Source organism: Olea europaea, chromosome 7 (genome assembly GCF_002742605.1).
Source record: "Olea europaea var. sylvestris chromosome 7, O_europaea_v1, whole genome shotgun sequence".
In the NCBI taxonomy this organism is placed as follows: Eukaryota; Viridiplantae; Streptophyta; class Magnoliopsida; order Lamiales; family Oleaceae; genus Olea; species Olea europaea.
In genome coordinates this window covers 23,467,373-23,481,530 of record NC_036243.1, presented here as the reverse complement: position 1 = coordinate 23,481,530, position 14,158 = coordinate 23,467,373, and the positions used below count along the sequence as shown (strand labels likewise).

Below are 14,158 nucleotides of genomic sequence, written 5' to 3'. Positions count from 1 at the left end.
GATCCCAATGGAAGTCATCCTGACAAGTTTCAATGGAGGAGCAACTTCAGCTAAAGGGGTTATGCCATTGGACATAACTATAGAAACAACTACTAGGATCACAGTCTTCTTTGTAATAGATGGTCCCACTAGTTACAATGCATTATTAGGAAGAGATTGGATACACGGAAGTCGCTGTTTACCTTCATCGCTCCATCAGTGCCAAATTTTTTGGAATGACAAGGGTGAAGCAGAGGTGGTGCAGGCCGATCATAGGCCTTTTGTCGCAGAAGCAAACTCAGTGGAAATGTTTATGTATGAAGGAAATTATGGACCTGTCAGAGTAATCCAAGATGGAGAAGAAACTCAGATTGTCGCGCAGAGTGAAGAGCCATTTTCGGTGGATGCACTCACTGAAATGTTCAGTCAGATGAGGCCAAACATAGTAGCCCTAGAGGAGCTAGTAATTGGCAAAAGAATAATCAAGGAGTTTTAAATGAGTTGTAAGCAACAAAGACAAATTGTCGATATTCAGGCCTTCAAAGCCAAATTAATGGCTTTCAATAAAGAAAGCAAGCACAAGACGAAAGAAGCAGCAGCCTTGAAAGCATTGAGAGACAAACTGGCAGTGTTCGAGTTGGAACAAAGTATTAGTCGAGAAGTCAACAAGGTGGATTGTTTAGAAAAAGAAGTGCCTACAAGGGAACTGGACGACGAAGTGATAAGGATCGCCAAGCATGGATAGGCTCAAGCACAAGACCCCCTGATTAAAGTGAATATTGGCAATGAAGGAGAAGATCGCCTAACATCTATCAGCCAAATGCTCGATCAAGAGGTTAGTGATAAATTAATCGCTTTATTAAAGGAGTATAAAGATTGTTAGAATTCCAAGTACAATACATACCCCAAAATGCAGTCAAAAATTAGGTTTTGCCTAATTTTCCGGCCGATCATCCATGCCTTGATATGCCTGAAGAGATTGAGTTAGAGATCAATTCATTCGAATTAAAACCTTGGATTTTATATTTCGATGGATCGAAAACCTTTAAAGGTGCAGGAGTAAGAGTAGCATTGATAAATCCTTTAGGGATTTGTTACAAGTTCGCATTCACTTTGGACAGGATGTGCGCCAACAATCAGGCCGAATACGAAACCTTAATCGTGGGCCTAGAATTAATGATAGATATGGGGATAAAGAATGTGATCATTAGAGGTGACTCTCAATTGGTAATTCACCAATTGATTGGTGATTTTAAATGCCAAAGTGATTCCATTATAAGTCAGTATGAAATCGCCCTAGAATTGTTAGAAGAATTCGACCAAATAGAGCTTCAATGTGTTAATAGGATATATAATGACGTAGCGAACTGGCCTTAGGGTACTCAAAAGTTTCAAATTGGAAGTCTACTTGTGAGTATGGAACAATATTGCCCGTGATCCAAAGAAGGGTGAGAACGATTGAAATTCATTGCATACAAGATGGAGATGCAGTAGATTGGAGGGCAGAGATTAAAAGGTTCCTTAAAGAATCTAATAAAGGAGATAGTAGAAAAATGAAGTTGCGTTTGCTGAACTATACACTGATAGATGAAGAGTTGTTTAAGAAACGCTCTGATAGTATATTGCTAAAATGTGTAAGTTTGCAAGAAGCCAGGACGATCGTGGCTGAAGTGCACAAAGGGATATGTGGAGCTCATCAAACTGGCCAAAGGATGAGATGGTTAATTATTAGGAATGGATATTTTTGGACAAAGATGGGAGAATCATGCGTTCAGTATGCAAAGAGTTGTCTAGCATGCCAAAAACATGGTCCAATACAAAGGGTGCTAGCATGAGAGATGACACCTATTATCAAACTTTGGCCATTTAAGGGTTGGATGATAGACCTGATAGGGAAGATTTATCCCCCATCATCCAAGCAACATACCTTTGTTATAGTTGCAACTGATTATTTCACTAAGTGGGTAGAAGCGATACCTTTAAAGGAGATCACCTAAAAGAATGTCATAGAATTTATCCGTGATCACATCATTTATAGATTTAGAATTTCACAAACTTTGATGGTAGATCACGGAACATCTTTAAATGGGGATCAAGTGAATAAATTCTTGAGCGAGTTTGGAGTTAAATTAATGAACTCCACACCATATTATTTTCAATCCAATGGACAAGCAGAATCTTTTAATAAGATTCTAAAAAATATCATAAGAAAAATGATAGATGAAAATGCCAGAAATTGGCACGAATGTCTAAACAAGGCCTTATGGGCTTATAAGACGTCGCTTTGGTCAAGTACCAAAATTATTCCTTTCCAACTTACTCATGGACAGGAGGTCGTTTTGCCCATGGAAATCAACGTGCAATCGATCAGAGTGTGTTTGCAACATAAGTTAAGTGGTGATGAGTATACCGAATCACTGGTTCAAAACTTATTGGAGTTGGACGAATTAAAGTTGGACGTCCTAGATAGATTGCAAGTTCAAAAATGAAGAATGGCTAAATTTTATAATAAAAAAGTTATAGCCAAGTCGTTCAGCCTGGGCGAATTGGTTTGAAAAACAATACTCCCTTTGGATAGCAAAGATCCAAAGTATGGCAAGTGGTCGCCCAATTGGGAAGGACCATATAAAGTAAATAATGTGTTGCCTAATGGAGCCTATCATTTGGAAGATTTAGACGGTACCAAGCACATGAGGTTCATTAATGACAAATATTTAAAAAAATATATTCCTTCCTTATGGGAAAGTGAACAAATAAAAGCGTAATCAAATCGCGTTGAACGATCGTAGATTAAAAAGGGCCATAGTAAAATACGTTCAAATAAATTCCTTTATTATCAAACGTTCATTACAAAGTTGCAAAATACAAAATACTAAATGCTCTACAAGCTACAATTAAGAGCAAACTAATCTCTCGGTCGATCGCCGAGTAAGAGGGTGAACTGGCCTTTATTGCCATCCTGATCGCACTGCTGCAAAAGCAAGCGAGAGGCCGAGAAGCACTCTCAGCAAGTAGAAAGGAAGAAAAAGCACCCTCACATCGCCTTCCTAAATGCATCGCTGCAATAACGGGCAAGGAGGCTGAGAAGCACTCTCAGCAAGTAAGGCGGCTTGCAGGCGTCCTCAAAAATTGTCTTCCATTATCGAACTCCTTGTAAGGAACATGGAGACGATGGGAAAAACTTTGCTGCTGGCCAAAGAATATTTCCTATATATTTCATACCAAAAGTGACATCAAGAAGGATGACAAAATGGACGGATCAAATGATCCATTTCCATGGAAAACGTAGGTTTTGGATCGATTGTCAAAATACCAAACAATGGTAGCAAATTGGTTTTAAAGAAGAGAATGGAAATGAAAATGACAAGTGTGGAATATAAGTGCATTTATAGAGGCGTGAAGGTGAGGAGACAAAATATGAACAGCCACATTCGTGCCTAGTAACTAGAATCAAATGGCCCGAAGTCTTGGGAAAAGAAACAGAAATACCAAGAGAAAATATGCGTGAATCTTAGCATAAAACAGTTAAATTTTGGGGGGTTGACGATTAAAGACAACGTCAATAAATACACAAGAAGACAAATTAATTGTTCATTAATGATAATGGCTGCTGGTATGTTCAGAATTACCAATGGACATTAGTACGAGGTTACAAGGGGAAAGTTAATATGAAATTACAAAAAGAAAAGTTAAGGCATTAGATGTCTTTATTACAATTCGCCCCAGACTGAACGAATTATTTCCCTAAGTCTCCCCCAATCCTCGATCTGCTGAGAAGAAGTGACATTCAATTCAGCCACAAAATCATCATCAACCTCCAGCTTCTTGTACTGCTCGACCAAAGACTTGGTTCGCTCAATTCCTTGGGAGGCATTACGTTTTTTGCAGCCATCTCGTCTTGCAGTCGTCCATCCTTGCTTGAAGCTCCTTCATCTGTGCAGCCAAACTGGTCATCAAAGAGTCTTCAATCATAACTTCGGAAGAGATTTTTTCAATTCGTCCTCAGCTTTGTTGATCTCCAGAAGCAAAGACTCTCTTTCAGATACAACGCGAAGATATTGAGTACTTTTGGCCTTCAGTTCAACATTTTTGGCCAGCGATGAGAGAATCTCGGAATGGATAACTTTCAACGTCGCTTTAAAATCAGCAGAAAGATTGAGCGACGGAAGTGTCAGTGCTTGCGCCAACTTCGCGCTCAAATGCTCAAGCTTATCCTTATATTTGGCAGCACTAGCCTGATCGATGTCCATATTCATAAAGGACATAAACTCAAATATCGACTGCTTGAAGAACTTTATATCTTCCTCTGAAGAAGCAGAAGGACGACTGGTTGAAGCAGGGCGAGACGTCTTGACTTGCCCCCAGGAAGTGAACAAGTCCTAGATGGAACGCACAATCCTATCAGCATCCTGCAAAGAAAAATTGCCAACATAAAAGTTTTCACTATAATAAACAAAGTGGAAGTAAAAGTGAAGCAAGGATTACCTCATCAGCAATTTTGGGAGGTGGCATGTCCCCAGCCAAGTCTACCACTTTTGGCTCCACCACTTGTGAGGACTTCCCCTTGTCTGAGCGAGAAGGCTTTGTCAGAACGAGCAAACCCATGGGAACATCTGCAGAACTAAAAAGCAACAAATCAAAAACCAATAGCACAAGCAAAGGTAAAACATCAAAAAATGTATTACCTTCTGGTTCGACATTTGGGGAGTTGACGCCCTGGGAAGAAGGTGGCTCATCCATTGGTTGTGATGAGGATTCCGAGACTGAAGGTTTCTCTTTAAGCGTAGTCCCTTCATCAGCTGGTTTGGATGAAGCAGCCTCAGCAGAGGGTGATGGAGCAGGAGCTGCCAACACCAAAGCCTTCAGAGGAGAGGCTGAGCTTTTCTGAGAAATCCGAATAAACCATCAACACGTAGAAAAGTTTCAAGTATAGAAATGTATGTTTGTGAGTAAACTAATTTAATTACCTTCCTCCTGACAATGAGAGGAGTGTCGTCATCATCGTCATCATCATCCTCCAAAATGGGAGATGCTAAGGCTGACCGTTTGCGGCTTGGGGCACTCTTAGCTGCAGTGGGCTTGGTAGGAAGAGAAGTAGATGGACGAACAGACTGTTTAGCATGGGCAGAAGAGGAAGGACTCCTAATGGACACAGGGGTGACCAAAACAGGAGAAGTGGAAGAAATGTCTGGCTGATCTAGTGAATGGAAAGCGCGATTGGCATCAGTTACAAACAATCTGTGCTGCACTGATGGCCAGAGTTGTTCAAAAAAGGGATGGATGACATGGCTAGGATTGAAGGGGGCTAATGAAAAGTTACTCATCAAAAGAATATTGCGAACATCTATAACTTCTGCCTCTACCTTATTAATGGTGTGGAAGCGATCTATCAAATTTCTTGAATAACAAGGGGGAACATGCCAAGTTTGGCCAAAGCCAAGTTGACGAGCAAAAAATTGGGGAGCATATATTTCAACCTCGGCTTTGGCATTGGTTCCATTCAAAATATCATGGAACAACTTCCTCCCGGTCAAAAACTGAACCCAAACGAGCAGAGAGGTGCTCGCACTGTCCAGAGTGGATGGGGGTTGCACATAATCTGGAGTTAAAAAGGGAGGAAAATGAAAGAAAGAAGGAATTGAATTCAAAGTATAAAAGAACGAAAAGATGTCCCTTCTAGACATATTTACAGGGCTCAGTGGGTCAATAGCTAGCCTATAGCAGCTAGCAGAATGAAGGGAAAAGGATAAAGCACCAAGTGATGAAAAATAAGCTCTCAACCACATTTGAGTGAACCAAAGAGGTCCACTGCCAGTGGGAGATGCACCATTCTTCAATTGGAATTGGAGAGAAGCCATGCCTCTATAGAGGGCAGCCAAAAAGAAAGAACACAAATTCAGAGGCTTACCACTCGTCAATTCGTGCACTATGGGTAAATAGCTCATAGAAGGCTTCATGCTGGGCACACACAGAACATATTTACGAAGCCAAATCTAAAGAAAGGCCACGCGCTCAGCATGGAAAGGCTCAGCACTCGAGTGATTATAACAGCTTTGTAGGCTTGAATAGGACTTGGTGAGTTTTCTGTCAAATTTTAGGGCGACACCAGAAATTAAAATACCCGGGAAAATGGTATCGCCCAAAGGTGGCAGATTTACTAAGGCCCCAACATCCCTTAAAATAATGGATATGGGACCAAGAGGGAAAACAAAAGTATTATACTCAGAGGACTAAAAACTTAAAGCAATAGGGAAAAGCGCTGGATCAAAAATAGGGGGTTGAAGAGAGATTTCTAACAAATCAGAAATCCTAACACTATAAAAAATTATCTTAGTAGGACCATGGTCCACAAGGCGAGCATGCCATCTACGAAAAACAACATCAGATTTAGGCCAAGTGCGAATACCTCTTTCGCGAAGCGGCCTCAGCGACAAAGAGTTTAAAAACGGAGGGTCTTGAGTACAAGGGAATAGCTGGCCCACCGCCACTTGTTCGATGGCCTCGGCGTTGTTGAATGAAGGACCTAGATAGATCTCGTTGAGTTCGGCATTGGCCGGTGCAAGGAAGTTCGGAGTTATATAGGGCCGAGTAAGGAGTTTCTGGAAGTCTTCGAAACTGAAAGAGTCATCAGATTAGGATTGTGAAGCAGCCATTAGGAACAAAATAAAGTCTTGTTGAAGTTTGCTTGAGAAACGTAGCAGAGAAGCAAGAAGATGAACAGTAATATTGCGAGAGAGAAGCGCGAAACAATGAAGCGTGATTTAGTAGTGCGATAAAATGGCGTGTATTTGGGTGTTATAAGGGTTTGCAACGTCGCACCTTTTCAGGCTATGGAAGAAAATAATGATTGAAATTTTTGAGAATTTCAAATATTGTTGGGAAACACAAAGTAAATATGGCAAAAATTAATAATTGGTATTAATTCTGCCATATTGGGGGGTAATTGTTGAAACGCTAAAAGTGCAGCCCAAATCGAATGACCCAAAGAATGAAGCCCAACTGGGCAATTCAGGATAAAGGCCCGAATAGGGTTATCAATGAATGCAGTGAAAGTCCACGAATACGGTAACACCATCGTCCAAACTTGCAAGACACCCAGGATCTGAGGGAATGAAGTGCATTGCAATCACCCAGAGTTATGACCCTGTTCTCGTCCAAACCTTCGAACCGCCCAAGATCTTAGCAAACATAAGATGTTATGATTATCCAAAAGTGCAATTATCGAAGCAGTTATTAAGTAATCTTATAGCGTTCCACGATTCAAGGATGTTCAGTTGAAGACGGTTGAACGACAAAGAGTAGTGACAGCAGTTAGAGACGGCAGTTCTACGATAAGGTGGCCACCTGAAGAAAGTGGGCAGTTATTAAGCAATTAAGCGGTTTCTAAGCGATTGATCACGAAGAGGTCATCAAGAGAATATAAAAGGAGGAAAAGACATAAAGCAAAAGGACCTCGAATCAAACACTCTCAAACAGAGAATATGTAATTTCAATTCTTTAGTTTAGACTTAAAATATTTATTTTCAGTACTTGAGTGCTTGCGCCCCTTGGAGGCATTCTGTTTAAAGTTCCAATTATATAGTCATCATCAATAAAACACCCCTTTTTGGGACTTTGTCTCAAGAGGTTTGTTTCTTACACAATCGTCTGATCCCTTTTTAATTGTTAGCGACTACCCACGTGAAACAGTTTCAGTTCTCCTCCTCACGAGCACGTGCCTGTCTCGCCCCCTCAAGAGACATCTATTTCTCCTCCTCACGAGCACGTGCCAGTCTGGCCCCCTTAGGGTACATCTATTTTACTTTTCTGTGTTATAATGAAGCAATTAGGACTCTGTTGTGTCTTCTTTGAGGCAAGATTTATCACTGGATTATGATCTGTGTTTCCTTGTGCCCCCGTTTATATAACGCTTTAAAAACATAAGATCTGTCAAAGATTTAGCACAATTTTATTAAGAAAGTGAAGAATACTTCTGTGAGCTAACTTGGAATCTTATTCAATTGATGATACATTACAGAGAGCACATGGCTATATTCGTAGAAGATTTAGATTCCTACTTCACCCCGGAATGTAAACTGAATTAGCTGCTACAAACTATCAAACTGAATTGACTGGTTGATGGCTAAGCTAACGAATGTAACTAATTTTTTTGAAGGCTAAGCTAACGAATGTAAATAAGTATCCTCTACAAATTTCTTGAATAAAAGTTTTGACGATACAAGTAATGCTTTGACTTTTTTTGTAGCTGTAAATAAACGCCGTGCAGTTCCTTCCACTGTAAGTTCTTTTGTAGATTGAATAATCCCGAAAAGAAGGCTGGCAAAACAAAAAGAGAAGTTCTTTCGTAGAAATGGTGGATTACTTTTACAGCAGAAACTTTCAGGGGATTACCTACCCAATGAAAGAGCAATAATTTTTACTAGCAAAGACCTCTGGAGGGCCACAAACAACTATAACGAAGGAAACATAATTGGCAGGGGGGGTCATGGAACAGTTTACACGGGAATTTTACCTGATAGTAGAGTGGTTTAAGAAGTTCAGAATAAGTGATCAAATTCAATTTGAACATATTATCAATGAATTATCATTGTTTCCCAAATCAACCACCGGAATGTGGTGAAGTTGATGGGGTGCTGTTTGGAGACAGAAGTCCCTTCATTGGTTTATGAATTCATCCCAAATGGGACTCTTTTCGGCCATATTCATGATCCCTCTCTTGATTACAGATTTTCTTGGGAAATAAGGATAAAAATAGCAGTGGAAATTGCCTGGGCGGTTGCATATTTGCACTCGGCTGCATCAATCCCAATTGTTCAAAGATATATAAAAAGTATAAACATATTGCTGGATCACACCTATACTGCAAAACTGATTGGTTTTCGGAGCTCAAGGTATTAAATCATTTCATTTACAAGCATAAGTTGAAATGGGGTAAAAAAATTTATTTAAAATTTTTCTTTACCATGTCCCTCGTATGCACACTAGTTTCCCTATTCACTTGCAAAATTTTCATAAATGTGCGACGATAAGAACTGAAACCATGAGCTTTGCTTATGGTTGTAAATGGATCAGATCTGCATATATCCAATCAAATCCGTACGAATAATTCTTGGATCCGATCCGATAAGCCACCGATATTTGATTGTTAAATTTATATCCGGTTTGCTGTGTTATTGGATATTCGTTCTGAAATATTTTACACATTATTTTTTATTGGAAAGAGAGGATTCTCAATCTCAATACAAAATTTATTATTATGTAGATTAATTTTTTATATTGAAATTTGATAAATTTAATATTCTTCATTAAAAGTCATAAAGGATAATACAAATTTCAAAATGAAAACAAAAATTATGTGTAATAAATTATACGATAATATATAAAATATATGATATAATTATAACAAATCGGATCGGTTTGTTATCGGATTGGACTGACTTATATTCATATTTGCTCCATTTAGCTAACGGATTATGAGATTTGGATAAAAATCCAATCCATTAACAGTCTAACTTTGCATGCCTTGATACTATATTAAACGACTTCAACTTTTGTCTTCATCATCAGGTTGTTGTTGTTCGCTCTTGGTCAATCTGAGCTCACTGCAATGGTGCAAGGAACATTGGGATACGTGGATACCGAATATTTTCATACAAACCACTTGAGTGACAAAAGCGACGTCTACAGCTTTGGAGTCGTCCTGGCCGAATTAATAACAGGCCGCAAGCCTATTTCTTCAGACGAACCCGATGGATATAGAAGTCTAGCCACGTACTTTGTTTCTGCTATTCAACAAGATAGATTACTACAAATTCTTGACGAGAATTTGGTAGAAGGGGATTTAGTACAGCTGAAACGCATTGCAGAACTTACAGAATGGTGCCTGAGAGTAAAATCAAAAGAGAGACCAAGTATGAAGGTTGCAATTGAGCTTGAAGCATTGAGATCAGTGGAGAATCATCAATTGAGAGATGAAGATTTTAATCACAGAGAAATAATGGAGAAATTATTTCATCCTGCAACCCCTTCAAATATCAATGGTGGATATCTTTTACAGCATAAAAAACTCAGGGACTACTTAGCGAATAAAAATATTAGAATTTTTACTGTAGAAGACCTCCAAAGGGCGACAAACAACTATGATGAAGGAAATATAATTGACCGGGGGCGTTATGGAACAATCTACAAGGGCATTTTGCCTGATTATGGAGTGGTTGCTATTAAGAAGTCAATACAAATTTATCAACAGCAAATTGATAAGTTCATCAATGAACTCGAGATTGCTTCCCAAATCAACCACCAGAATGTAGTGAAAACATTGGGGTGCTGTTTAGGGACGGAAATCCCTTTACTGGTTTATGAGTTCATCACAAACGGAACTCTTTTCAGCCATATTCAGAATCCTTTTCTTGCTTCCGATTTTTCATGGGAAATGAGGATAAAAGTAGCAGCAGAAACTGTTGCAGCACTTGCATATTACATATGGTTCCAGCTATTCACGGAGATATAAAGAGTGAAAACATATTGCTCGACCAAGTTTATACTGCATAAGTGTTTGATTTTGGAGCCTACAAGTTTTATTTTTGGATGCTCAACTCAATTTGAAATTGTTGGGAAAACACCTCCTCAAGAAATGATTTCAGTGGAATATATGAAGAACAATGTATTTGGATTACTTGAACAAGCCTCAAGTTAATCCCCAAGAAAAAAATAACTTTGAATTTATACCCAAGATGAACAACATTCAATCTTGTAAAATTCTCTCCAAGTTTTCTCTCAATTTTCTCTCTGAAATCGGGCTCAAGGGTTATATCATAATGAAGAGGCAAAAATTGGAAGTCTACATATATATATATATATACCGGGGCGCCTAGGCGCCACTCTTCGGCAGAAACTGGGCAACGCCTAGGCGCTGATTCCTCTTCTCAACTTCTTCTTCAGCTTCTCTTCTCACAATTCTCCACCTCGTACATCATTTGATAGACCTCAAATTTTGGACGAACACAAGAAGAATAAGCAAGCACCAAAATTCGGCTGCATCATTCAAACCATGATTGCCTACGTATCCAAAACTCGGGATCAAGCCTCCGTAGTTCACCTCCACCTTCATATACACTCCACCTCATTTGAACCCCGCCCCGAAGGGCCATGCCCTCTCGGACATATCAACACGGAATGTGAAGCAAGTCCAAGCAATGTTGAAACTTGCTACCCGTTACCAATTTGGTTAACATGTTAGCTGGGTTCTCATTTGTGTGTACCTTCGAGAGTGAAATATCACCTTCCTCTATGACATCACGCACAAAATGATACCTGACGTCGATATGCTTGGTTCGAGCATGATGAACCTGATTCTTAGCCAAGTGAATCGCACTCTAGCTATCACATCACAAGTCCAGACAATCCTGCTCAATCCCCAAGTCATCTAGAAGACCCCATAACCACAATGCTTCCTTCACTCCCTCTGCCATGGCCATATACTCGACCTCTGTAGTAGAAAGAGCATCTGTAGCCTGTAACATCGATCGCCAACTAACTGGGGCACCGTGTATGCAAAACACATATCCAATAGTAGATCGTCATCTATCTAGATCACCTGCATAATCCGACTCCACAAACCAACTTATATGACATGTATCTCCACCAAAACATAAACCCGTATCTGCGGTACCTTTTAAGTACCTCGGGATCCACTTCACAGCTTCCCAGTGTGCCTTCCCCGGATTCGCCATGAATCTACAGACCACACTAACCGCCTGTGAAATATCTAGGCGTGTACACACCATGGCATACATCAAACTACCAACTGCACTAGCATAAGGCACACGATCCATGCGTCCCTTTTCTTCCAGTGTAGTAGGAGACTATTTACCAGAGAGCCTGAAATGTGAAGCCAATGGAGTCACCACCGACTTTGCACCTTGCAACCCGAACCTAGCAATAACCCGCTCAATGTAGCCTTTTGACTCAAGAACATTCACCGGTTCGTCCTCTCTCTTCTAATCTCCATACCCAGTATTTTCCTAGCAGCCCCGATATCCTTCATCTCAAACTCTTTACCAAGTTGAGATTTCAACCTATCTATCTCCACCTTACTTTTCGAAGCGATAAGCATGTCATCCACATACAATAGAAGACAGATATAGTTACCTCCCCGAAGTTTCTGAATATAAACACAACAGTCATACTCACTTCTGGAGAAACCATGCTTTAGCATGAAGGAGTCAAATCGCTTGTACCACTGCCGAGGAGATTGCTTCAATCCATATAGTGATTTTCTCAAGCGACATACCTGACGTTCCTTATCCTCAACCTTGTAGCCCTCAGGTTGATGCATATAGATCTCCTCATCCAAGTCCCCGTGCAAGAAGGCGGTTTTGACATCGAGTTGTTCCAGCTCAAGATCATGATGAGCAACAATACTCAATAACACCCGAATGGAAGTATGCTTGACCACCGGAGAAAAGATCTCATTGTAGTCAACTCCCTCTCTTTGTGCAAACCCCTTAGCCACTAACCTTGCTTTGAATCTTGTACCGCCGAGCTTGGTAGGATCCTCTTTCTTTTTGTACAACCACTTGCAACCAATAGCTTTCTTACCTATGGGCAATGGGACAACCTCCCATATTTGGTTCTTGTAAAGTGATTCTATCTCTTCTTCCATTGATGCCAACCAACTCTCACTATTGTTGTTCAAAATAGCTTCCTTGAAAGTGGTAGGCTATTCATCCTCCACCGAGAGTGCATACTCAACCAAATTTGTCTGCCCATAGTGCCTCAAAGGCTCGTCTAACCCCAACTTTAGAACTTGCTTGTAAGTACGGCGTGGCCTAGAGGAAGCCAAGTTATCTGCAAGCTACTGTTGTTGCTGTGCCTGTATATTCTCTTGCTGAACCGCCTCTTGTTCAAGCCCATCATCACTCTCATCTTGAGTGTCTGTATGATGCTCCTCTTGAACATGCCTAGAATCAGGTTGATCTCTAGGTTCTATGTCAACAACTTGAGACATTGTAGTCTCAACATCATCACCACCGGGCACTGTAGCTTTCAACGAAGCTACCATGTAGTTCTCATCAAAAGTAACATCTCTGCTAATTATGAACTTAGAATCCTCTACACACCAAAGACGATAGGCTTTAACACCTACAGCATATCCCAAGAATATAGCATTCTTGGCCCTCGCATCAAGCTTTCCCTCGTTGACATGATAGTAGGCTGTACATCCGAATGTTCTGAGTTTCTCATAATCTGCATGTTCTCCTGTCAATACCCTATAAGGTACATCTCCATCTAACCTTCAATGTGGAGACTGGTTCACTATGTAGCAAGCATTTGTAACTGACTCTGCCCACCATTCTCTGCCCAAACCAGCATAAGATCGCATACACATCGATTTCTCTCGAAATGTGCGATTCAGTCTTTTCGTGACCCCATTTTGTTGCGGTGTATTTCTAACTGTCCAGTATCTCACAATGCCTTCCTTACCACAGAATTCCTTGAAAGCACCATCTGTATACTCAGTACCGTTATCAGATCGCAGTGTCTTCAATTTCTTTCCTGTTCTGTTTTCAACCATTGCTTTCCACTTCTTAAAAGTGTCGAATACCTCATTCTTATGCTTCAAAAAATAAATCCAAGCATATCTAGAATAATCATCAACAAATATAACAAAATACCTAGAACCTCCTTTGGAAGTGACAGAAGCTGGGCCCCATACATCCGTGTGCACATAGTCAAAAATGCCTCCACTTCTATGTTTGCTTGGCTGGAACTGAACTCGTTGTGCTTTACCGTACACGCAATGGTCGCAAAAATCGATGCAAGACTTCTTCAAGTTCTTTAACAAACCTTTTTTGACTAGCAAATCTAGCCCCTTTTCAGACATATGCCCAAGCCTCCTATGCCATAGCCGAGTGCACTCACATGGGTCTCCACCACTTCCACTTGTTCCAACTGCTACATCTTCAGTAACTGTAGTACCTTGAAGAGCATAGAGATTGCCTTCACGAATACCCTTCATCACAATCAAAGAACCACGAACAACCTTCTTTACTCCATTCTATGTTACAATCTTGCAACCACCGGAGTCTAAGGCACCAACAGAGATAAGGTTCTTCCGTAAATCGGGAACATGTCTAACATCCATCAATGTTCTAACCACTCCATCATGCATCTTGAT

The 14,158-nt window shown here is 40.3% G+C and overlaps 1 protein-coding gene across 1 annotated transcript; it reads left to right on the top strand.

The window, feature by feature from the left end:
• Window positions 1–8,565: 8,565 nt before the first annotated feature.
• LOC111398084 (wall-associated receptor kinase 3-like) lies at window positions 8,566–10,489 on the top strand (the record flags this gene model as incomplete). The annotated part of the gene is made up of 2 exons (XM_023025039.1): window positions 8,566–8,870; window positions 9,547–10,489. Coding segments are annotated over 2 exons (1,248 nt in total), but the record flags the coding sequence as incomplete, so codon positions are not given.
• Window positions 10,490–14,158: the final 3,669 nt, after the last annotated feature.